This window comes from Ictidomys tridecemlineatus, chromosome 3 (assembly GCF_052094955.1).
Source record: "Ictidomys tridecemlineatus isolate mIctTri1 chromosome 3, mIctTri1.hap1, whole genome shotgun sequence".
Lineage (NCBI taxonomy): Eukaryota > Metazoa > Chordata > Mammalia > Rodentia > Sciuridae > Ictidomys > Ictidomys tridecemlineatus.
The window spans coordinates 45,167,284-45,192,894 of NC_135479.1; the positions used below are offsets into that span (position 1 = coordinate 45,167,284).

Below are 25,611 nucleotides of genomic sequence, written 5' to 3' on the forward strand. Positions count from 1 at the left end.
CCCCTTGGGTCCTAAAGTGCCTGGAGGTCAGAGAGACCTGGCTTCTCCACGCTTATGAGCTAGCAGCATGGGGAGGTGGATAAAGAAAGAAGCCCGTGGTGTCAGAGAGTTGCTGGGACGGATCGCTAGGGCTCCAGGGCCATGGTGAAAATGTGGTTTTTGATTTAGGAGAGGTAAGAAGTCACTGGAAGGTTAACTCACCCATCAACCAACTTCAGTTTTACCTCTGGTCTTTCTCAGTGCTCTCCTCCTCTCCATTTCAGCTACCAGTGTCCAGGCCACTAGTCATCACTGCCCAGGGTCACTGCCATTGACTGAGTCTCCCTGATGCTGGTCTGCTACTTAATGGTATCCTCTGTCCTGCAACTCCTTACTGAGCACCTCCCAAGTGGCCAGTCTCTGCAAATGCAGCAGTAATAAAGAAAATAGGATCTCCATTACCCTGAGCCCAAGCCCAAGTGGTGGAGTGGTCTAGATAGTAAGTAAAAATTCAAGATAAAGTTCAGCGATGAAGCCTGGAGTGAACAGGAGGCATAGCAGCTCATCAGACTGTGGGACTGTTCCTTGTTGCCTTCCTACTGAGAAAAAAAGCAAAACAAAACAAAAACAAGATCCAGTAAAAAAGCCCCGTGCAGTGGCACATTCCTGTAATCCAGCCACTTGGGAGGCTGAGGCAGGAGGATCTCAAGTTTGAGGTCAGCCTCAGCAACTTAGTGAGACTCCATCTCAGGAAGAAGAAAAAGAGAAGACCCATTAAACAGTATGAGAACTGCTTTAAAGAAAACTCACATGGCAGTGCGGTGGCACACGCCTATAATCCCAGTGGCTCTGGAGGCTGAGGCAGGAGGATCACAAGTTCAAAGCCAGCTTCAGCAATTTAGAGAAGCCCTAAACAACTCAGTAAGACCCTAAATAAAAAAGAAAAAAGGCCTGGGGATGTGGCTCAGTGGTAGAATACCCCCGGGGTTTGATTCCCTGGTACAAAAAGAAAAAAAAAAAAAAAGAAAACTCACATGGGTAACTAGGAAAATCCTTTCCAAGGGTGACATCTGAGCAGCAAGACGGATATTATAACCACCTGACTATTTAGAGAGACCTGATCATTTAGTGTTCAGGATAAGGCAACAGTCAAGGGCAAAGGCCCTGGGGCACAAAAGGATTTGGATTATTGGAGAGACACAAGGAAGGACAGTGTGATGAGAGTGTGAGAGGCCAGAGAAAAAATAAAAAGATGAAACTAGAGCTGGATGGAGTCAGATCATGTGGGTCCTTGCAGGCCAGAGCCAGGGATTTGCATTTTATCTCAAGTACAAAGGGAAGCTGTGCAAGAGTGTTTCGCTTTAAATTTTTTAGTTGAAATATAATATGAAAAGTATACAATTGTAGCTATATATAAGCTTAATATATTTTTTTTTCTCCTGCACTACTGGGGAATAAAACCCAGGGCCTTGCACATGCTAGGCAAGTGCTCTACCACTGAGGACATTCCCAGCCCCTAATTAATATTTTCATGAATCAAATATCCCTGTGCAACCAGCACCCCAAACAAGAAACAGACTTCACATTCCTGTCCTCTGGTGACAGCGATGAGTTTTTACTTGCTTTCAGGCTTTAGATAAAGGAATCTCACAGTCTGTGCTCTCTCGTGTCTGTCTGGCTTCTTTAGTGCAAGCTCATGGTTGTGAGATCCATCTGTGTTTTCGAGGATGGCAATACTCTGTCGCTGAGGAAGCCTTTTAAAATTGCGGGGTGTCGTGATCTGAGTTGAGTTCTGGAAGACTCCTTTGGCTCCCATGTGGGGAACAGACTGGAATGATAGGCACAGGAAGACAGGTAGACAGGCAGGAGATGAAGATACCTTGGCCCAGGTGCTGGCTGTGGAAATGGGGGAAGCAGTCAGAATCGAAATGTATTTTTCAGATGGACGTTATAGAATTTGTGGGTAGAGCCAGGCATGGTGGCACATGCTGTAATCCCAGCTACTTGGGAGGCTGAGGCAGGAGGATCACAAGTTTGAGACCAGCCCAGGCAACCCTGACTCAAAAAAATAAAAAAAGGCCTGGGGATGTAGCTCACTGGGAAAGTGCCCCTGCGTTCAATCTCTAGTATTGAATAAAAGAAAAAGGAGAAGGAGAAGAAGAAGGATGACTTGTGGATAGATGGTGTGGGAGATGAGAGAATGAGAAGGAAGACTCAAGGATATGGGGCTCATCGGTAAATTCCTAGGTCTTTTTTGTTGTTATTAGGTACCAGGGATTGAACTCAGGGGCACTGGACCCACTAAGTCAAATCCCCAGCCCTATTTTGTATTTTATTAGAGACAGGGTCTCACTGAGTTGCTTAGTGCCTCCCCGTTGCTGAGGCTGGCTTTGAACTCACGATCCTACTGCCTCAACCTCTCAAACCACTGGGATTACAGGCGTGCTCCACTACACCCAGTAAATTCTTAGGCCTTTTATTTGTTGTTTATTCTGTGGTCCTGGGGATGAAACCAGAGCCTGACACATGTTCTCACTGGGCTACATCCCCCACACTCGGTTTTTTTGTTTTGAGAAAATGGAGTAACAGTCCCTTTTACTGTCATGGGACACAGAGTGAGGGACAATTATAGGGTGGGTTGGAGAGTTCCATTTTGAATAAGTTATAGTGGAAATACCACAGGAACACAGGGTGATTGGTTGTACATTCCAGTTGGCTTGGAAAGTTTGGGTTATGCCTGTGGTTCTAACATAATTAGTTAGCACCCCCTTTTGCTTTTAGAGGTGTCCCTGTTGAAATGATCAGTTATAGGTTCATCGTACTTACCTGGCATCCATGTGGACATGGTAGTAGTGCGATTGCTGGGTCAAGTAGACAATTGGATATTTGGATCAGAAATAGAAGTGCATAGCTGAGAGCATGTAAAATCATAGGGGATGGATAGAGGTCATCCTTAGCATGTGCAAGGTCCTGGGTTTGATCCTTAACACCCCCCCAAAGTCATGGAACTATAGGAAGCCACTTAAGGGGAGGTGATGCTAATAGAGAAGAGAGGGTCCCAGGATCAAGCCAGCAGAAGAGACAGAAAAGATGAGGTATCGCGAGGTGGAAGAGAATGGAGAGGCATGGAGTATGGATTTCAAGGAAGGAGAATGGTCCATTGCTGCCTGTGTCAAGGACAGAGGTGTCCCCTTAGTGCTGAACAGCAGGTCATCCAGGAAGGTGGCAACAGCAGTTTCAAAGAATAGTGGGCACAGGAGCCAGGCATTTGGAAGGAAATGGGACCTGAGAATGTGTAGATACATGAGTAAATAACTCTTTCCATTGTGGCTGTGGAGGAGACCAAGAAATGGGTGTGACTTTAGGGGATGTGGCCTAAAGAGATGTCTTTTTGATTTTTTTTTTATTTTAAAAAAATTGTGGGGAGGTACTTGGGATTGAACCCATGGGGCACTCTATCATTGAGCCCCACCCCCATTCTTTATTATTATTTTAACTTTTGAGACAGGGTCTGGCTGAGTTCTACAGGCTGGCCTTGAATTTGCGATCGGCCTGCCTCAGCCTCCCAGGTAGCTGGGATTATAGATATATGTCAGGGTGCTCAGCTTCACTATGTAAATTTCAAATCCCTGAATGATATATAGTATTGTCTTGCATCTTTTGAAACCTTACATAAAGGTATCAGACTGTTCATTTCTTTCTTCAATTTGTGCCCCTCCACCTTGTGAGAGAAGTCTGTTTGGATATATGTGGTTTAACTTTGTTATTTTTCATGGTTGTAAATTTTTCCATCTTTTCAAATGTAATAGTTACTTTTTTTTTTTTTTTCAGGACTGGGCATTTAACCCAGGGGTGCTCTAACAATGAGCTATATATACCTCAGCTCTTTTTATTTTATTTTTAATTTTGAAAATGATTCTTGCTAAGTTGTTGAGGCTGATCTTGAATTTATGATCCCCCTGCCTCAGCCTTCTGAGTAGCTGGGATTACACCCAGCTCTGTAAAACTTTTTTTTTTTTTAGTAACTTTATTTTGTTTATTTATTTATTTATTTTTATGTGGTGCTGGGGATTGAATCCAGTGCCTCACGCATGCTAGGCAAATGCTCTACCACTGAGCCACAACCCCAGCCCTCGGTATAGCTTTTACTGCCTTTGAGTTTTAAATCATGTAAACAAAAAGTCTGTTCAAAATTAAGTAAGTAGAGCTGGGTGCAGTGGCGCATGCCTGTAACCTCAGTGACTGGGGAAGCTGAGGCAAGATGATCACAAGTTTGAGGCCAGTCTTAGCAATTTATCAAGACCCTGTCTTAAAATAAAGAATAAATTTTAAAAAAGGACTGCATGGGGCTGGGGTTGTGGCTCGGTGGTAGTGTACTTGCCTAATATGTGGAAAGCACTGGGTTTGATCCTCAGCCCCACACACAAATAAATAAAATAAAAGTCCATAAACAACTAAAAAATATTTAGGAAAAAAAAAAAAAAAGGACTGCAGTTATAGCTCAGTAGTAAGATAGCCCTGGGTTCAATTCCCAGTCTAAAAAAAAAAAAAAATGAGGATATAGCTCAGTTGGTAGAGTGCTTGCCTCACATGCACAAGGCCCTGGGTTCAATCCCAGGCACCACAAAAAAAAAAAAAAAAAAAAAGTAAATAGGATATAGTTCAGTGGTACAGCACTTGTATAGTATGCATGAGACCCTGGGTTCAATCCCCAGAACCACACAAAAAAGTAAATTTTAATAATGTATTTTATTGAGCCTAATATATGTAACTAATGTGAAATGTTGGAGAAATGTTTTTCTCATATAAAATATCTGAAATTTCACATTCACTTTATATTAAAGCAAGGCACAGGTGGCTAGTAGACACTGTTAGTAGATGGTGCAGCTGTAAAGATGGCTGTGTAGAATGTGCCACATTACGTAGGAACAATCTATTTTCACTGTGCAGTGAGTTTCTAGAGGGTGGGCCCTGAGTCTCATTCCTCTACAACACTCCTCCACTGTGGGCAGGGTCTGGGGCTCAGTGGTAGAGCCCTTGGCTAGAATGCGTAAGGCACTGGGTTGGATCCACATAAAAATAATCAAATAAAATAAAGATATTCTGTCCATCTACAACTACAAAAAAAAAATTTTTTTTTTTTTAAATACCCCTCCACTGAGTCTGTAGCATGGTGATTTGCTAGAGGTGCTCTACAAATTTTTGTTGGAAGAGACTGAACTCTGACCGTTGGCACACTTTTTTCTATAAAGCTGAAATTTGCCCACTAGAAAGTGGTGCAGGGACCCTAGCTCTGCTCCCTAGGTCTTTATATGAGAATACACATAGATTCCTGTAAGTTTTTTTTTTTTTTCCTCTCTCTTTTTTCTTGAATCTAGGGCGTGTTCTACCATTGAGCTACACCTGGAGTTCAGCCACTCCCTCTTTTGGTATTGGGATTGAACCCAGGGTGCTTTCCCACTGAGCTACATCCCTGCCCCTTTATTTGTGGGTTTTTTTTTTTTTTAATGTTGGGTAGTTATAGATGGACAGGTGCCTTTATTTTATTTGTTTATTTTTACGTAGTGCTGAGAATCAAACCTAGGGCCTCACGCATGCTAGGCAAGCACTCTACCACTGAGCTACAGCTACAGCCCCTTTTATTTGTGTTTTGAGACAGGGTTTCTCTAAGTTGCCTAGGCTGGCTCCAAACTTTGGATCCTCCTGCCTCAGCCTCCTTAGTGCTGGAATTATAGGCACAGACTATTGTACCCAGCAGTTTTCTCTTTTATGAACTTAATATTCAAGAGTACTCCCCTTTCCTTCTTTGATATCTCCTTCTCTGAATAACTACTGGATTTTCTCATCTAGGACTTATATCTGCTTAGAAAATAATTTGTTATAGAGGCTGAGAATTCCTAATCAGAATATCTGAAATTTAAAATGCTCCAAAATTCAGAATTCTTTGAATGCTGATATGAAGCCACAAGACTGATGGGTCAATGTACACAAATTTTGTTCCATGCACAAAATTATTAAAAATATTGTATAAAATTAGCTATGTGTATGAGGTGTATATGAAACATAAAAGAATTTTGTATATAGATGTGGGGACAAGTGCTAGGGGTGTGAATGGCAAACCACTTACCCCGTAGGCACAGCCCTGGGCGTGAGGCCATGTGTTGCAGTCCCTGTGCTTGCTCCATGGCCCACTCCTCGATTGGTCGCTACATAGACAGTTGGCCAGAAATTATACTGATGGTAATCTGCTTAGCTACTGCCTCAGTATATATACATGGTAACTGTGCAATAAAATCAGACCTGCTTCCTGCTTGGTCTCCAGAGGTCTTGATTAGCGACTTCTCAGCCACACTCTTCTCTACCCTGTACCCTGTTCCCTGGACCTCCTCGCTGGATGAGAGAGAGCCCATGCATATAGGCTTCAGTTTCATCCCCAAGATTTATCATCACCTAAATGAAAATATTCTAAAATCTGAAAAAATTGGAAATCCAGAAATACTTTGGATCCTAAACAATTTAAATAAGGGATACTCAACCTGTAATCTAATAATTTCTTATGTTGATCTTTTAGTTTCACAACCACAGTGTAAGCTCCTAAATGGGTGTACGGGCACATACCTGTAATTCCTGGAGGCTGAGGCAGGAGGATTTCAAGCTCTAAGCTAGCCTCAGCAACTTAGATCTTGTCTCAAAAAATAAAAAGGGCTGGGGTTATGGCTCAGTGGTAGAACACTTGCCTAGCACATGTGAGGCACTGGGTTCAATCCTCAGCACCGAATAAAACAATAAACAAAATAAGGGTATTGTGTCCATCTATAACTACAAATACTTAAAAGGGGAGGGGGCTGGGGATGTGGCTCAGTGGTTGAGTATTCTTATGTTCAATCCCTGGCACCATATAAATAAATAAATAAATAAATAAATAAATAAATAAATACCACAGCAAGCTGGGCACAAGTGGTCTCCTCTCCAGGCAGCCTCTATTGTAGGCTTCCTCTTGGTACTGATGTGTACAGTATTTCTCATTTCTTCCAATGGTCAGATATTTGCCCCATTTCCATTTTTGAACTTCAGAAATCATAGAATTTCAGATCTGAAAAGTTCTGTTTTTATCTCTTTGTTTTTCAGCCAAGGAGAAGGAAGAGCCATGAAAGTTATCTTGCCCCAGATGCCAGTTAGCACCAGAGTCAATGACCAGCAGTAGCCCTAATCCCCATGCTGGGCCAGTGTTTCCTCTCCCTGCTCTCTTCCCACTCCTGCTGAAAAATACTCATGCTCTGTCCAGTCCTCCACGGTGGCCAAGGTGCCTTCTGGGGTTGACCATTTTGCAGGGAGTCCCAGGGAGCAGCAACGAAGACCCAGGCCTCTGCACAAGGAAGATCTGGTGGAGGAGGTATGCGAGTGTGGGTCCTGGGGCTGGGGGGTGGAAGGAAACAGCAGTGGGTTAAAGTTAATAACCAAACAATGATGCAATCACAGAATCCAAAATGAGTGCAGGTCGCTTTAAGAAAGGAGTAGCTGTAATCTGAAGCCTGCTGGACGTTGGGTTGAAAGGCAGCTTGCTGGAGCCCCTCTGTGTGCTTCTGAGAGGTTCCTGGGCTGGGAGTGGAGCTGCAGCAAAACTCAGGTAAAGCCGCTCCTGTCTGGTCTGTATCTGTGCATCAGGGGAGGTTGGGAGAGGTTCCCCTAGGCCCAGGGGACTGCAAGAGGCTGGGGGTATCCCAGGGAGCAGAAAAGAGGGGTGCAAAGAGGAAGAGGTGGTAAGGCAGTATGCCTGAAACTTGGCCACCAGGCTGAGTAGATGGGAGAGGGCAGGGGGAATGGGAGCACAGAAGACCCGGAGCCAGTTACCCCCAAACCCCCACTGCTATAGAAGACACTGGAAGGGCTTTTGAATGGATTGAGTGGGGACAATGGAGTGGGGGTGTGTGATGGGGAAGTTCGGAGTCAGGTCTGAGCAGCACCCAAAAGGGAAGGACACTCTCAGGGAGCTGCCTCTGCCAGGGGCAGTGGGGAAGGTGTCCCTCTAGCAGCCCAGCCGGGCTTCCGCTCACTCAGCTCCCTGACACTTTTCCAAAACCAACTGGTGCTGATTTCAAAGGTAGTTTCCCAGTGCCACCAGGCAGCTGTCCTGCTGAGGACTGGGATGGAATATGGCAGGGTCCCTCTGTTCTGTCCCCACCATTCTCTTTGGCCACATGATTTGTGAGTAAAGGCTGGGAGTCACATGAGGTCATGGCCTTTTGCAAACAACAACCACTGTTTAGCTCCACCAGTGCAAGGGGTTTGGGGCTTAGCTCTCCCAGCCCATCTTTCACATTCCTTGGGGCGAGCCACAGCTGGGAAGGCTTGGTCTGAGCCAAAGAAAAGCTGCAGGCTTCCCCAAAACCCATCTTTGTTTGGTCTAGGCCTGTCCACCAAGATTTCAGACTCCTTGGGGGTGGGCTGGGTGGGGACCCAGGGCTGATCCTTCTGGGGTGTGCAGAGGTGCTACTCTGGGGCAACTTGTCCTGACTCATTTAGGTTCCAAGATTTCAGGAAAAAAACCTTGCCTGGAGACTGGTGGTGACACTATGGGTGGGTCAGAGGGGACCCCTAGAAACCCTTGTTTCCAGAGCCAGGGGAGAGGGAGGTGCCCTTCCTTGCACTATGGCCATGTGGCTTAAAGGCTGTGTGGTTCTGGGAGGAGGCGGAGGAGGAGCAATGGTGTTTGTCTCACAATTGGGTTTAATTTGAAACACATGTACTGGCTTAAATTTATCCTCTCAGCTTGAAGTCATCACAGTTCCTGTGCCTCTAGATTTGTGGCAGAAAGGAAGGCTGACCTTGGGCAGCAGGGATCATATTCACCTCCTTCCCAGGCCCTCCCCACTCTGTAGGCCAGGAGTCTGACTCCAGTACTGCCCTTTGGCCAGGATGGCATCATTGTCTCTGTGCCCCTGGCCAGCCAATGGTTGCCTGCCCCAGCCCACATAACAGTCATCTTTCACAGGGCCTTGCATGTGCTCTGAGGGACACCCCTTACAGACCCTTAATTTCTGCCCTCTCAGTCCCCTGGTAGGTGGCTTTGATCTCTCCACTTCCTTAATCCCTATGGCTTGAGGTGGCAGATTCAAAGACATGCCACTTACACTACCTATCCCTGCATCTAGCTCTGGGGCTGGCTCTGGACCCCTGTGCCTTCCCCTGACAGGTTCCCTTACCTCATCTTCTGTCCTAAGCCTACCCATTTGGTGACAATTCTCTGTCACATAAGCGGGCACTTGGACTTAGGCTCTGTAGGGACTCAAAAAGGTCCTCTTTTCAAGCGCATCAGAATTGCTTCCTTATGTACTCTGCCAGGGTGACCCTGTCTCCTCCCTTTTCTCTCCATTTCCTATTGCTGCAAGAGGATCCCTGAGCAGACAGCTTTCCCCTCTGGTCTCGCCTCCCCCTGCATCTCACTGAATTTTCAGTCTCCAATAAACCAGTCTCTTGAGGAGGCTCCTGACAGTGCAGGGTGGGGTCTGCTGGGTGGAGAGCAATTGCAATCTTGGATGGCGTTGAGGTCTCTGTCCTGTGCCACAGAAAGCTTTTCCTGTAGTCTCAATGGATGGTTCTTCCCTGAGCAGCTGGGCAGCCAAGTGGAAGAGCAGCTGGCTGAGAACACAGGGCTCCCTGGAACTCTCACTCAGAGCAGCAGGAAAGGAGGGCTTAGAAAGCTGAGGCTGGTTCCTGCCAGCCGTCCTGCCTTAAGCTGAGCAAACTCAGAGACAGTTTCTTTTGTTGCCTTTCATGTACTAGAGTGTTGTCTGGTGGATTATCAGATTTAATTTTAAGGACTTTAGCCAACAATCACATACTGCACTCTTAACTTTTCTGATCCAATTTGCTCTGGGAAGACAGAAAAATTGGTGTGTGTGTGTGTGTGTGTGTGTGTGTGTGTGTGTGTGTGTATGTAAAAGGATGAAGATAGAGCCCAGGAGACCCTCAGGATATGTATGTTGCAGGATAGACAGATGGAGGGAGACCAAGGAGCAGCCAATGGTCCTGGCTACTGACTTTGTAGCTAGAAGGTCTCCTGGAGCCGGACATGATGCTACACGCCTATAATCCCAGTAACTAGGGAGATTGAGGCAGGAGGATTACAACTTCGAGCCCAGCCTCAGCAATTTAGCAGGACACTTTCTCAAAATAAAATACAAAAAGGATTGGGGATGTAGCTCAGTGGTAAAGCACCCCTGGCTTCAATCCCCAATACCAATACATAATAAATAAGTAAATAAATAAATAGAATGCCTCTTGGAAGATTGTATCTGTGACCCTCCCCCCAGCTGCCTTCATCCCCTCCCATCCCTAGATCCTGACTCCAGGGGAGTGCAGAGATGAGGTGAATACGGGAGGATAGAGAGCCCTAGATCCAGATTTGAGTTGTCCCTTGTGGTCCAGCTGCCAGACCATAGGCTGGACAGAGGGGCTTCTGCTGGGGAAGGTGAAAAAAATGTGGGTGGTCTTACCAAGAAGTAGGAAGCTTTAACCTGAAGGAAAGAAGGAGTTTAAGAGCTAATTTTGAGCTGGGCCGGGGTTGGGGTGGGGCTATGGCTTTACACGGGAGCCATGAAGCCATAGAATTATGGTTGAAGGGGGACATATTCAGCCCTGGGTGCCTACCAATCTCTAGCAATAAGTGCTGCTAAAACATTGTCTAATTTTTAATTCTCATAACAATAGGTAAGTGCTTTATTTATTTATTGTGATACTAGGGATTGAAACCAGGGGCTTTGCTAGGCAAGTGTTCTACCACAGAGCCACATCCTCAGCCCTTTTATTGATTGATTGATTGATTGATTGATTGATTGTTTTGAGACCAGTTCTAACAAAATTGCCCAGGCTGCCCAAATTTACAATCCTCCTGCCTCAGCCTTCTAAGTAGTAGGGATTACAGGTGTGTGCCACAGTGCCCAGTTGATTTACATTTTGCAAGGAAAAAAAATATTTTTTTTTTAGAAGCAATTAACTTCCAGAATCAAGATTTGAACCTAGGCAGTCTGACCCTCGGCCCTGCATTGCTAACCATGAGGGGAAGAACTCTTGAAATGGAAATGAGAAGGGAATGAACTCCCTTAGGCCACGGGTTTCAGGCCAGAGGAATTCAAGAAGTGTTTGAGAACTTGTGTGGGCTGGACCAGATGCTCCCCTTCTTGGTATTCTGTGATTCTACAGAGACCTGGTTCTGCCCCCACTGCTTTGGGAAAGAGGGTCCGAATCCTATCAAATGAGCTGGCGGGGTGCCTCCAGGGAAAAGCCTCAGTTTGCATTTGTGCCGGGTCCTACTCCATGCAGAGGAGCACTGCTGGGTCTTTACCGCTCTGGAGTTTTAGATTTAAGGTGAATCCTGGGACAGAGAGCATGGGATAAGGGCACAGCTCCTGGGGGACAGTGGGTGAGAGGCAGGTACAGATTGGGGAGGACCCTGCTGGGAGGTAGTCATCCTCAGGCTGAGGGTCCATTTCTAGGCTGGGAAGTTATTTCCCTTGCTCATCCCCGTTCCGCCCAGGGTGGTGGGCTAGGGGAGTGGCCTGTTCCTCTCTCTCTTCCAGGTCCAGGATGCAGGTTCTTGTGCTACTGCTCTGGACTGGATCCCTGCTTGGGCACAGCAGCTGCCAGAATGTCGCTGGCAGCTCTGAGGTCAGTGGGGATGGGAGGGCAGGTGGGGGCATCTGCTGTACCAGCCCCCCCTTAACAGGCTGCATGGGAGACAGGACAGGGAGCTGGCACTTGGGTTCCAAGCCAGGCTCTGGCCTTTATTCCTCGAGGGCATAGGTTTCTTCAGCAGCAAAACAGAGAAAATGTCTTGCCTTGTCTTTCAAGGGATAGAGTGGGGACAGAAACAAGATCCAAAACAGTGAAAATCCAAAGCACTTGAACAAGTCCAAGGTGCCCCTTCTGACAAGATCTTTCCTCATTTACATGTACTACTTGTGGGGCTCATGGAGTGGGTGATGTTCTTTTTTTTTTTTTTTTTTTTTTTTTTTTTTTTAAAGAGAGAGTGGGAGAGGAGAGAGAGAGAGAGAGAATTTTTAATATTTATTTTTTAGTTCTCGGCGGACACAACATCCTTGCTGGTATGTGGTGCTGAGGATTGAACCCGAGCCGCACGCATGCAAGGCGAGCGCGCTACCGCTTGAGCCACATCCCCAGCCCGTGGGTGATGTTCTTGACTATTTATTCTCATGCTGACCAGAGGCACAGCAAAGGATGAATGAGCACAGATGGACCTCCCTCCTGGCCAGAGGGCACAGTAGGGTTGCAAAGGCAGATACAGGCCCTTGGAGGAAAGCTTCTGCTATATGACAGTGTGTGTAAGGTAGCCATGCCACACAACAGACAAGGCAGCTAGGAACTATCAGCTGGAGCCCTGGACTTTGTCATGGATTCTGAGTTTGAATTCTGGCTTGGTGACCTTAGACAAGTGACTCTTACCTCAGTCTCTGTTTCCTTACAGGGCCACTGTGGCCTTTCATTTATTTCTTACCTCCTGAACACCTACTCTGAAGCTGCTGGGGATGGGTAGAAATGTAAAAGAATTTATTCTTGCTTTCAAGGAACTCAAATTCTTTTGAGATGTTAGTTTTTTGGGTATCAGATACATCTATCAACCAGTATGAATTGAAATTAGTTAAAAAGAACTAGAAAAGGTAGTTTTGGGTGTAGCTCAGTGGTAGAGTGCTTGCCTAGCATGTGTGAGGCCCTGGGTTCTATCCCCAGCATTGCTAAAAGAAGAAAGGAGGGAAAAAAAAAAGAAGAAGAAATGGTAGGTAGCTAATAAGTAAGTGGCAGCAGATGCTGCAAAACGATCAGAAAACTAGAAGTGCCCTTTAGATAGGGGTGGTCAGGGAAAATTTGTGATGGAGGAAAAGATATCTGGTCATGAAAGACAGGAAGGCAAAGACTTGGGAGCAGTCAGCAAGGGTGAGCAAATGGGAGCCTGGGGTGGCCTGAGTATAGGGTTTCTTGGGGAGTGGGGAGGAGAGTTCCTTGCCTTTTTTGGAGGTGGGGAATCAAACCCAGGGCCTTACATTTATTAGGCAAGCATTCTATCACCAAGCTGCAGCCCCAACACTTTTTATTTTGAGACAGGGTCTCATTAAGTTTCCCAGGCTGCCTTCAAATTTATAATCCTCCTGGTTTAACCTCCCGAGTGGTTGGGATTAGAGCTGTGTGCCACCAAGCCCAAGTGCCATTTTGAAAAAAGTGTGTCAGGCTTGCAGCTCACAGGTCACAAGTGTTTAAACCTGGCCAATTTCTCTTTTGGGCAATTTCTCCCCAGCAGAGAGCTCATGCTTACCAGGGAGCAAACTCATCCCAATTCTGAAGACTAAACATAATAAGGGGCCAGAACAAAAACCCCACCCAAAGCCACAGGAGACATTATTCACTGTGTGTCTCTACTAGTCCTCATCCTCTAATCCAGGACTTCCTGTCACCCATCAGGGTTCCTTGGCTCCTGATAGCACAGGGGAACCAGTGGAGGAGGAGGACCCTTTCTTCAAAGTACCTGTGAACAAGCTGGCAGCAGCTGTCTCCAACTTTGGCTATGACCTGTATCGCTTGAAATCCAGTGCGAGTCCCACGGCCAACGTACTGCTGTCCCCGCTCAGTGTGGCCACTGCTCTCTCTGCCCTTTCACTGGGTGAGTGAGCAGCTGCAAAAGGCCCCAGGTAGACCTGGGGAGAGTCCCCCACTGGGTCTGTGTGTGTGTGGCTCCAGGATGGGTAAGGGGTGTTGGGAAGGTGGCTCTGGCAGGGTACCAATCTATATACATGGGAGCTTGAGGGCTACACACTCACAATTCCCACCACTTATGGACACAATGACCTTACTGCTCATTCATCCCTTCCTTGAAAAAGCTGTGCTATGTGTCAGCCATTCACTCAGGTCCTGGGGATCTAACTGCCTGAGTTCACCCTCAGTGGGTCACAGCTGAGTTCACGGGAGGCAATGAATAGGTAACCACAAAACAATCCCAACCACTACAAAAAAAAAAAGTGTTTGGTTTGGTGATGGAAGTGCAGGGACTTTGCCTCACCCCTACCTTTACTTCTCTCTAGGTTAGTGCCACTAAGAAAATCTCTAAGCATGCAGTTACTTTGCTTCTATTGCCCTCAAATTCCTTGCCCACCTAGAATGTCTGCAGTATTGGCTTATTTAGGCTCTCAGCACACAAAACAAAATAGGAGTATAGGGCTGGGGTGGTGGCTCAGTGTTAGAGCAATTGCCTAGCATGCATGAGGCACTGGGTTCGATCCTTAGCACCTCATAAAGGCATTGTGTCCATCTACAACTAAAAAGATTAATAATAATAATAAAGAATAGGAGTATAGTCTCCCTGTCTTGGCGGAGGCCTGACTGAGCCGGCAGGTAGTTATCAAGGCTCCTGTGTTTGTCTCTCCGGGCAGGAGCGGAACAGCGAACAGAATCTACCATCCACCGGGCTCTCTACTATGACTTGATCAGCAACCCTGACATCCACAGCACCTACAAGGAACTCCTTGCCACCGTCACCGCCCCCCAGAAGAACCTCAAGAGTGCTTCCCGGATTGTCTTTGAGAAGAGTCAGTTGCCTTTCCAGCCTGAGGGGCTCTGTGCTCTGTGCCAGGAATTTCTTTTAAACAACAGACCACGTGTGCTCAGGCCAGGCCTGGCACTGGTGGGCAGAAAGGGATCTGTGAGCCCAGAGAGGACCAGAAAGAGGAAGTAGGGACAGTGGGAGGGTGCAGGGAAGGCAGTAATGTGAAAAAGAACAGCAATAGGCAAAATCTGTTGCTCCCTGTCCAGTTCCTAGGGAAGCTGGCAGAGGTCCTGTGGAGTCATGGAAAGATGCTGAGCAGGAAGCTGGAGCCTGCTGAGTGGTCAACTAGAACCTAAGCCCAGCATGTTCTCAAAGAGAGGGTGCTGGCTCAGCTCTGGGATACTAACCTCTGCTCCACCTCTTTTCAGAGCTGCGGATAAAATCCAGCTTTGTCTCACCACTGGAGAAGGCCTATGGGACCAGGCCCAGAATCCTGACTGGCAACCCTCGAGTGGACCTTCAGGAGATTAACAACTGGGTACACGCCCAGATGAAAGGGAAAATTGCCAGGTCCACAAGGGAAGTGCCCAGTGAAGTCAGCATCCTCCTTCTCGGTGTGGCTTACTTTAAGGGTGAGGGTTTCTCCACTTCTCTTTGTCCAAGGGTGGATGGCAGGTGTCAGAGGGGGCTGAGAAAGAGGCGAAGTCAAAGACCTTGCCCAACATAACCCAGGGAGAATGCTAGAGGAGGATACAAGAACTACAGGTGCCTGAAGTATGCCTGCTTGTCATCTACCAAGTGCCCAGAAAGTATCTGATAAGTATCTACTTGGTGTAAAAGCCTGTTGGCATTGGACACTGTGTTAGATTTCTGGCTTTTGACTTAGATCAGGTTTAAATCCTGGCTCTGCTTTTATGAGCTGCATGACCCTGCACAAGTTTCAAAATGTTTCTGAGTCTATTTCTCATCTTTAATGTGTAGGTCACACGCTGACTTCGTAGACACTTTATATGTCTTCTCAGCACCCCTACAGCTATAACTGGAACACAACAGGTGCTCAGTAAACTATTGTTAGTTATCTACCAAATTTTTTCTAGGTATTGGTGATGTACCCAGAGACTGTTCCACAGGTCTCATTCTGAAGCCAGTGCTATTCAGATAAGGCTTTGCAGAGAGTGGTTTGGGGAATCTTCCCCTTAAAATGCTTTATGACTATAAATCAGGTAGTAGCAAGAGTGAACCCCTAAATTTCTAGAGAAAAGTCTGATGGCTTCCTATTTCAAGCATTGATCTCCAGGGAGTGAGAGAATCGTAGTCTCAGACCCAGTATATTCAAAGCCACATTAAACCAAAGGAGCTTGGTAATCCATTCAAACCAACAAAATCAAATTATTTGCATCTGAGTTTTCCAGACCTATTTGCTTGCAGAGGGTCCTGGAAATACTGAGGTCCAAACAATACCTGCCAATATGGAGCAGCTATTCCCTCAGGTGTCAATACAGAGCCACTGAGGACTAAGATTTCTTTAACTGGGCAATTTTCAGTAGTGGGCTTTGGAGATACAGTGTGATCTCATGGCCTTTCTGATCACTGGGGCTCAGGATACTCTGTTCATTTCATTTCAGGGCAGTGGGTAACAAAGTTTGACACCAGAAAGACTTCTCTGCAGGATTTCCACTTGGATGAGGAAAGGACTGTGAGAGTCCCCATGATGTCAGACTCTAAGGCCATTTTACGCTATGGCTTGGATTCTGATCTCAACTGCAAGGTCTGTAGGGGTGAAGTCAATGGAGGGTGGTGGGAGAGGTCTTAGAGAGGCAGAATGGTATAGCAGAAATAAATATACTTTTAAAATTCTACAGCTATCTGAATTTGGCCAGCTCTGTGACTTTGAGCAAGTAAATAACATCTCTCAAGTCAGGTGTGGTGGCGCATGCCTGTATCCCAGCAACTCAGGAGGCTGAGACAGGAGGATACAACTTTAAGGCCAGTCTTAGAAACTTAGTGAGATTCTATCGCAAAATAAAAAAATAAAAAGGGCTAGGGATGGACTCAGGGGGTGACCCTGAGTTAAGTCTCTAGTACCAAAAACTAAAACAAAATACATCTCAAAACCTTTCTTCTCAAAATTGGGTGAGAGGTAGTTGTCAAAACTTATCCTCTCAGGACTTGGTATAAGGATTAAGGTAATGAAAAATGGTCCTCAAATTTTGGCACTCAAATATTGATGTCTTTTCATTTTTTGGGGGGGATACTGGGAATTGAACTCCCTGGGACTCTCTATCGTAAGCTACGTTGATATCTTTTCTTTCTTTTTTTTTTTTTTGTGTGTGTAATCCAAGCTTGTATTTTTATTTTATTTTTAATTTTAAATAATTTTAAATAAGTTTTAAATAAGTTGGATGATTTTTTAAAAACCTTTATTTTATTTATTTATTTTTATGTGGTGCTGAGGATAGAACTCAGTGCCTCACGCATGCTAGGCAAGTGCTTTACCACTGAGCCACAACCCCAGCCACTGTATTTATTTATTTATTTTAAAATAAATGACAGCAGAATGCATTATGATTCTTTTTTTTTTATAACTTTATTTTTTTATTTTGATGAGGTGCTGAGGATTGAACCCATATGGTAGGCAAGCGCTCTATCACTGAGCCACAACCCCAGCTCCCCATTACGATTCTTATTACACATAAACAACACAATTTTTCATATCTCTGGTTGTATATAAAGTATGTTCACACCAATAATATATTTTCTTGAGAACTTTTGTGTTTAGAATTAAGAACCAAACTCCACGAACTGTTACAAACTCCACATTGCTGGCTTTCTAAGGCTTCGTGCATACCTGACTTCTTGTAATTCTGTCAGTAGTTCTTAACCCTTTTTTGGGCTATGGATGTCTTTAGGACAATAGTGCCTGAAATACTACAGGATAAATGCCACTTGTGCACATGAACCCATTTCTGTAAGATCCCAGAGGGTTCTTGGGATCCTTATATTTTTTTTCTGTGGGCCTTAGGTTAACAATCTTTGGTCAAAAACTCTATGATATTGCTGCTTTTGTATTGCTGTGTCCAAGACTCCCATTTCTAGTTCAATTACCTGCACAGAACAGATGATCAATCAATAAATTAATGTTGGCAAGTGGATTTGAGGAGAAAACAGAGACCTGAAATTCAATTCTACTTCTTTAGAACTATACCAGAAAATTCTTTCCACAGATAACTTCAGTTGGTATTAGGCTAAGAAGAGTATAACTTTTTTTTTTTTTTTTTGATGGAACAGGGGATTGAATCCAGGGCCTTGCACATAGGAGGCAAGCACTGAGCTATATCCCTAGCACCACCCCCCATATTATTTTTTCTTTTTCAGTACTAGGGATTGAACCCAGATGTATTCTACCACTGAGCTATATCTCCAGCCCTTTTTATTTTTTATTTTGAGAAAAGTCTTGCTAAGTTACCCAGACTGGCCTTGAACTTGAGATTTTCTTGCTTTACTCAGGCTCCTGAGTTAATGGGATTATAGGTGTGCTCTTCTGTGCATTTTCTTTTCTTTTTCTTTTTGTAATACTGGGGATTGAACTCAGGACATGAAGTCAAACAAACAAGCAAAAAGAAACACTTCTCCGTCTATTGACCATGATGCTAATGGCCCATATACATAATTCTAATTTGCTGCTTTCAATCTTTTGCACACTAGGTAAGCACTCTAGCACTGAGCCACATCCCTAGCCCTAAAGCCTACTGTTTTTTTTTTTTTTTGGGGGGGGGGTGGGTAACTGGGGATTGAACTCAGGGGCACTCAACCACTGAGCCACATCCCCAGACCTATTTTGTATTTTATTGAGAGACAGGGTCTCACTAAATTGCTTTTGCTGAAGATGGCTTTGAACTCTTGATCCTCCTGCCTCAGCTTCTTGAGCCACTGGGGTTATAGGCATGTGCCAATGTACCTGGCCCAAAGCCTACTTTTTGAAGGAATATTCAGAGATGACTTTCTGCCAGAAAACAACAACCTAGGAGACAACTGTTACATAGATCAGGGTCTCGGGACACAAAAGGCCTGGGCCCCACGAGAAGAAAGAGGAAGACAGCTCTTGGTGTATGTCCATTCCTAAGCTCTTGGGCTGTAAAGGGCTGACCCTTATCCTTCCTCTCTGTTGTTTCAGATTGCCCAGCTGCCCTTATCTGGAAGCATGAGTATCATCTTCTTCTTGCCCCTGAAAGTGACTCAGAACTTGACCTTGATAGAAGAGAGCCTCACTTCTGAGTTCATTCATGACATAGACCGAGAACTGAAGACTATCCAAGCAGTCCTGAGCATCCCCAAGCTGAAGCTGAGTTATGAAGGCGAAGTTACCAAGTCCATACAGGAGATGAGTATGTTTGCCACACCCCTTTGCTCTTGGTGGGTGGGGTGGCGTGAAATCTTCAAGCATTCTGCCTTGCTAAGCAGAACTCAAGAGCTCCATGGCCTTTTTGGAAGGCCCTGCACATGTCCTCCATTCTACTAGTTCTGGAGGGGAAGACTGAGCTGTCTTCCTGTCACTCATTCCTCAGCACCATCACAGGTCCTATAATAGAAGCTCAGAACATTGACCCTCCAGACAGGTCTGTTTGACCTGTTTTCTTTTTTTTTTTCTTTTTAATATTTCTTAGTGGCCAATGGGCCTTTATTTTATTTATTATTTATATGCAATGCTGAGGATCAAACCCAGGGCCTTACAGATGCCAGGCAAGTGCTCTACCACTGAGCCACAGCCACAGTCTGTTTGACCAAGGTTTCTAAGCTGTCATGTGCTGTGTGCTCAGGGGTGGAGCACTTACCTCTCGGCCTGCTCAGAGGTCTACATAATTCACAGAAGATCAAAAGCAGGGCTCCACTCCAGCTTGCTTGCCTTTTTGAGAATCAGGATATAGGATTCAAGATTTATCCTCTGGTGTGTTGGATATGGGTGGGTTTTAATGGGAATCTCTATCTTTGCAGAACTGCAATCCTTATTTGAGTCACCAGACTTCACCAAGATCACAGGCAAACCTATCAAGCTTACCCAAGTGGAACACAAGGCTGGTTTTGAGTGGAATGAGGATGGGGCAGGAACCTCCCCCAGCCCAGACCTCCAGCCTGCCCACCTCACTTTCCCCCTGGAATATCACCTTAACCAACCTTTCATCTTTGTACTGAGGGACACGGACACAGGAGCCCTTCTCTTCATAGGCAAAATTCTGGACCCCAGGGGCACTTAATGCTCTACTTCAACATTCTAGAACCCTAGAAGAAAACCCCAGAGGGATGGCAGATTATACATTACATGAAGGATGCCCCTAGTTTCAATGTATACTTTGCAATAAAAGAGCTTTCTCCTTAACTTTTGTTACTTTGTTTCTCCTCCAATTTTGAGCTATGAAGATACATTTCCTACTTAGAGCCTGGTTCTGTTCTGCTGAAAATGACCATTTATAAGTATTTTTAGTTATCTGTGTTGTATAATGCAGGGACTGATTTTCTGCTGTGGGAGTGTTTATGTATTAGTCCTACTGCTAATCCCTCCTGGAGGGCACCTCCCATACCCACAGTCACTGAAGCATGTTGTCTAAGTCAACTTTCCATTACTATAACAAATACCTGAGACAATTAGTAAGGGAAAAGGTTTGCCAAGTGTACAAGTGGTGCATGCCTGTAATCCTAGCTACTCAGTAGGCTGAGGCAGGAGTATTTCAAGTTCAAGGACAGCCCGGGCAACTAAGATCCAAAGTAGCACAAGCTTTTAAATAAAATATACTACAAGACTGAGGCTGAGGCTGTGGCTCAGTGGTAGAGCGTTTGCTTAGCATGTATGAGGCACTGAGTTCGATTCTCAGCACCACATATAAGTAATGAATAAAATAAAGGCCCATACATCTAAAAAGATATTAAAAAAAAACTATGATTTTTTTCGGGGGTGGGAGGTATACTGGGAATTGAACCTAGGGGTGCTTTACCACTGAGCTATCCTCCTAATTCTTTTTATTTTTTAAAAAATTTTGGGTACTGGGGGAATTGAACCAAGTGGTGCTTAACCACTGAGCTATATCTCCAGCCTTTTTTATTTCTTAATTTTGAGATACAATCTTGCTAAGTTGTTAGGGCCTTACTAAGTTGCTGAGGCTGGCTTTGAATTTGTGATCCTCCTGCCTCAGCCTCTGAGCTGCTTGCACCACTGTGCCAAGCCCTTTATATTTTATTTATTTATTTATTTATCTATTTAGTACTGGATCTCATTTAGTACTAGGGATTGAACCCAGGGGTGTTTAACCACATTCTCAGCTCTTTTTATTTTATTTTTTAAAATTCTGAGTCAGGGACTAAGTTGCTTAGAGTCTCACTATGTTGCCCAGGCTGGCCTTGAACTTGTGATCCTCCTGCCTCAGCTTCCTGAGTAACTGGGATTACAGGTGTATATCTAGCTAGAAACAATTTTTTTAATGTTTATTTTTTAGTTTTAGGTGTATACACGATATCTTTATTTTATTTTTATGTGGTGCTGAGGATCGAACCCAGTACCCTACCAGTAGTGATACAGCTCTACCACTTCAACCACTTGAGCCACAACCCCAGCCTTAGAAATAATTTTTTTATAAAGCATTTAAAGAAATTTCCCAAGTACACATAAAATGGGACTTGATATATAAAATTCTAAATGTATCCTTTTTAAAAAATATTTATTCAGTTGTAGATGAACATACAGTATCTTTATTTATTTTTATGTGGTGCTGAGGATCAAACCCAGTGCCTCACACATAAGAGGCAAGCACTTTACCACTGAGTTGCAGCCCCAGTCCCTTTACCATTTTTTTTAAACAAATCTTTTAAAATATATTTTTTAGTTATACATGGACACAAATTCTTTGTTTATTTTTATGTGGTGCTGGGGATCAAACCCAGTGCCTCATATGTGTAAGGCAATCGCTCTGCCACTGAGCCACAACCCTAGTCATAAATGTATCCTTTAAGGAAGTATACCTATATTACAAAGTACAAGAAAGCCTTCTTTAGGAACATGAAACATGCTAAATGTTTGGAATGGAATAACTAAAGAAACTGTCTGCAATTGACTAAAATTTTTTTTTCTTGAAAAAGCCCTAGCAAAAAATCTTATTGGCTACTCCTTTGCCACAGTGAGTTATTAGAGAAACTACATTCTGCCTGATTTCCATTCAACAAGTGTTTGAATGCTAACCTGTATGTTAGAATTTTTTTTAATATTTATTTATTTTTTAGTTTTCGGCGGACACAACATCTTTGTTTGTATGTGGTGCTGAGGATTAAACCCGGGCCACATGCATGCCAGGCGAGCGCGCTACTGCTTGAGCCACATCCCCAGCCCTAACCTGTATGTTAAATATTCAGTTTTTTGAAAGCTGCCACCAGCTTAGGATTATTCATTTCCTGACTATAATGCCATGGCAACTGACGGGTACTTCTTGGGCATGGCCAGGGTAGGTAAGCCTTCAAAAGTAGAGTTGGCCTGGCCTTCCTTCCCACTAACTTATCTGAACCACTTGGTCACCATTAGTGATACAGCAGCAGGGTTCAGATCTAGAGACTCCCACAGTCTTGATTGGGATGGGGTCTGGATTATTGCTACATATCCTCATGGGATGCCATCCCTATCTTCCGTTTCTTGGGTTTGAAACTACAAAAAGCAACATCCACACATCCTCACAACTTCTCTTTTGGTGGCACTGGGGATCGAACTCAGGGTCTCATGCACTCTACCACTGAACTACATCTTCAGGGCCCTCTCGGCATTTTTTGAAGTCCTCCATCTTCCTTCCAGGTACTCACGCAATCTGTATTTCATTTGTCAGTCTGTGGAGGTTTGGCAGAAATAAGTAGTCTCTTTTCAAATTGCTAACAGGTAGAACTCAAAAAAGAGGCACATGTGTTATCAAGTCATTCCTGTGAGTTTGATTTTTATTAGTGTTTGGTTAGTGAGTTTCCCAAAAGGATTCAAAGCCAGGGAATAAGGACTGGTAAAACACAAATACAGAGTTGCCATTACAGGAAGAAACTGTCCAGCAATAAAATGGCCCCATATTTATTTCTTTATGTAACAATTTATTCTTCCCTGGTTTTAACAAAGGATTTGAGGAAGCTAGATGCTGTAAGTGGAATTCTGTGTCTCTAGGGTTAAGAAGCCATGATGGTTTCTTGCTTTATAATTATTTTTCAATTACAATATAACTACTAAGAGTTGAAGTTCCCACTGGAGTGGTATGCAACATTTCATTACTACTAGAAACCATAGGAATGTTCCAGGGAAACAGATTCTCATCACTGAGTGAAATGGAATGTAGCCAAAACCCCAGGCTAACATCCAGATGCCTGTAGATCAGCTACAACCCTTTTAAAGGGTTTGGATTCTCTAGATACTGGTTGTAAGTCTTTTCTGGGGCCTGGGAATTTTTTATTGGAGGGCGATTAACTACTTCAAGACATATTCATCAAAACAGGTGTGCATCTCTCTCCAACTGCACTGTCCTCCCTGCCCCTCATAATACTTGGCATGGGATAGCTGGGCAAATCCTGCCTTCTCTGATGACAGGTCTGCAGCAAAAGAATCTCTTTACTCTGCCATGATTCCTTTCCACTGGGCCAGAGACCTTTAGGGACTTTACCCTAAAGGCCCTGCAGGAATGGGTGGCAAGTCCAATAAAAAGGATCTCATCTTTTGCAGCTCCTGGATCTCATCACTCAAAGGGCCACAGTGTACCAACAGAATTTTTTCTGCCTTTTGTATGGTGTTCAGAGCTTCAGGTACTGCAAACCTGGACCAAGGGAGGTAAGAGGAGTTAGTTTAGCCAGTCGAGCAAATATTAATTGAAGGCTTTTTCACATACTGTGAAAGACAGAAAGTCATCTAAGTTCATTTCTATCCTCCAGGATCTTATAATCTAGGATAAGACACTTTCACAAATACACTGCAAGGTAAGCTTGAGGGAAAAAAAGCTATGATTAAAAGTATAAAGATTCCAGAATCCTTGGGGCAGGGTTGTGGCTCAGCGGTAGAGCGCTGCCCTTGCACCTGTTTGATCCTCAGCACCACATAAAAATAAATAAGTAAAATAAAGGTTTTCTGTCCATCTACCACTAAGAAAGAAAGAAAAAAAGAAAGAAAGAAAGAAAGAAAGACAGACTCCAGAATCCTGAGAAAACAGGTAAATTTAAAGCTCTAATCTGATATTTATGCAAGGTTTATTTTTATTATTATTATTGAACCCAAGGGCACTTAACCACTGAACCACATCCCAAGACCTTTTGGTTTTTAATTTTGAGACACTAAATTGCTTAGGGCCTCGCTAAATTCGTGAGGCTGGCTTTGAGTTTGTGATCCTTTTGTCTCAGTCTCCTAAATTGCTAAGACTGTAGGCATGTGCTATCGTGCCTGGTTTTTATGCAATATTTATGAAAGAGTGTTCATCCTAGGGCAAACAAGTCTACCCGGACCAAATTCTGTACTCTTTCCTCTCTCTTTGACCCTATGACTCACAATCTTACATTTAAGCTTCATATGCTTCAAACACTTTCTCATACCAATGTATGCCAATGACAGTTATTATTAAGGCTGGAGATATTACATCCAGAAATACTGAAATCAAATCCCCTGCAATAACTTCAGTAAAGAAAGTCAGTGAGGCATCACCTCATCAACCCTGCTGTTCTTTAATCATTTTTTTAAGTAGATGGACACAATACTTTTATTTTATTTATTTTATTTTTACGTGGTGCTGAGGATCGAACCCAGTGCCTCACACATGCTAGGCAAGTGCTTTACTACTAAGCTTCAACCCCAGCCCTCCTTACTCTTAATGTATGTTTGTTTGTTTGTGTATGTGTGTGGTGCTGGAGTTTGAACCCAGGGCCTCACAAATGCTAGGTAAGTGCTCTACAACTGAGCTATTCTCTCAGTTCATTTATATATTTATGTATGTACCACTGGCCTCTACTCAACAGATGCTAGTAGCACCCCTCAACCCCAGTGATGGCAATCAAAACTGTTTCCAGACAGTACCAAATACTGTCTGAGGGTAAAAATCATTCCTGGTTGAAAACAACTACTTTAAAAGGAATAGGATGCAAATGCAAACTAGGGAAAAAGCAGAGCCCCTAGAGTTGAGGTTGTTGGAAATAAGAGCCAAGGAGGTGTGATTAACCAGACAGGAATGAGAAGGAATGCTATGCTGGTGGGTGGTGGGCTGCCAAGAAAGTCCCCCTGGGAAATTTGCTTCAGATTTAAGTGCTTTCCCTGTATCTCTCTGGAGGAAAGTTTAAAGCTTCAAGTTTGTCAGTATAACAGAAAGCAAAGATCTCTTCTGAAGAGGAAAGAAAAAAGCTTCAATATGCTTAAAAGTATCATAAAAAATATTCACAGAGGGCTGGGGTTGTGGCTCAGAGGTAGAGCACTTGCCTACCATATGTGAGGCACTGGGTTCAATCCTCAGCATCATATTAAAATAAATAAAGATACTGTGTCCACCTATGTAACTAAAAAAATAAAACAAACAAACAAAAACCCCATACACAGAAGCACCTAGTAAAAAACAGGACAACGTACCCTGGCAAAGCACTAGGAAAAGGGAAAGACTCACCCATTGAACAAGACTTGGGCCAATTTGAAGAGTTCATGGCCCATTTCAACACTGGATGGGCCATGGCGAGCCTCAACCACTCGGAGACTCTTCTGTAGGTGGGCAGCTGATTTTTGCCAGTCCCCTGTGAGAAAAGGAAAATCTTACTTCTATAAAGGACCACAGTCTGCCAGGTGTGGTGGCACATGCCTGTAATCCTCAGCAGCTTGGGAGGCTGAGGCAAAAGGATTGCAAGGTCAAAGCCAGCCTCAACAACTTAATGAGGGCCTGTCTCAAAATAAAAAATAAAAAGGGCTGGGGATGTGGCTCAGAGGTTAAATACCCCTGGGTTCAATCCCTGGCACAAAAACAAAAAACAAAACACAAAAACAAAACAAACAAACAAAACCCACAAAAAATATCCATAGTCAAGGGCTGGGGATGTAGCTCAGTGGCAGAGCACTT

At 44.3% G+C, this 25,611-nt stretch overlaps 2 protein-coding genes, 1 long non-coding RNA gene and 1 other non-coding gene across 15 annotated transcripts in view; 3 read left to right on the plus strand and 1 right to left on the minus strand.

The window, feature by feature from the left end:
• Positions 1-497: 497 nt before the first annotated feature.
• On the plus strand, positions 498-589 carry LOC120884668 (small nucleolar RNA U83B). Its single transcript, XR_005727089.1, has one exon. It is a non-coding gene; the product is annotated as a small nucleolar RNA U83B (small nucleolar RNA).
• Positions 590-1,333: 744 nt separating this feature from the next.
• Positions 1,334-25,611, minus strand: part of Smyd4 (SET and MYND domain containing 4) — a 61,140-nt gene continuing 36,862 nt past the window's right edge. For 8 of the 12 annotated variants that reach the window (XR_013436253.1, XR_013436252.1, XR_013436250.1 and 5 more), the window contains 3 exons: positions 25,168-25,291; positions 6,918-7,395; positions 1,757-1,875 (listed from right to left, as the gene is read on the minus strand). Coding sequence is in view for 2 of the 12 variants with exons in the window: in XM_078042624.1 (XP_077898750.1) it covers positions 23,193-23,346; positions 25,168-25,291 (278 nt within the window). In the remaining 10 variants the exon portion in view is untranslated. Of the gene's footprint in view, positions 1,876-6,917; positions 7,396-22,474; positions 23,347-25,167; positions 25,292-25,611 lie in introns of those variants that run through there. The other 4 variants (XR_013436254.1, XR_013436256.1, XM_078042625.1 and 1 more) reach the window with 4 other exon arrangements.
• On the plus strand, positions 7,474-19,904 carry Serpinf1 (serpin family F member 1). The gene is made up of 8 exons (XM_005327906.5): positions 7,474-7,606; positions 11,559-11,646; positions 13,453-13,651; positions 14,418-14,573; positions 14,959-15,162; positions 16,156-16,298; positions 18,705-18,915; positions 19,523-19,904. Exons 2-8 carry the CDS (start codon positions 11,566-11,568, stop codon positions 19,780-19,782), a joined length of 1,254 nt encoding a protein of 417 aa, XP_005327963.2. The 5' UTR covers positions 7,474-7,606; positions 11,559-11,565; the 3' UTR covers positions 19,783-19,904.
• LOC144376139 (uncharacterized) overlaps positions 23,260-25,611 on the plus strand; it is a 29,748-nt gene continuing 27,396 nt past the window's right edge. The window contains exon 1 of the long non-coding RNA XR_013436259.1: positions 23,260-23,360. This is a non-coding gene — a long non-coding RNA (uncharacterized LOC144376139). The remainder of the gene's footprint in view (positions 23,361-25,611) is intronic.

Bases quoted from the DNA above. Each gene is read 5' to 3' on its own strand.
- Serpinf1 (XM_005327906.5), top strand. From the start codon at position 11,566: ATGCAGGTTCTTGTGCTACTGCTCTGGACTGGATCCCTGCTTGGGCAC. The intron at 13,652-14,417 runs GTGAGTGAGCAG...CTCTCCGGGCAG, and splicing joins TCTCTCTGCCCTTTCACTGG to GAGCGGAACAGCGAACAGAA. The intron at 15,163-16,155 runs GTGAGGGTTTCT...ATTTCATTTCAG, and splicing joins CGGTGTGGCTTACTTTAAGG to GGCAGTGGGTAACAAAGTTT.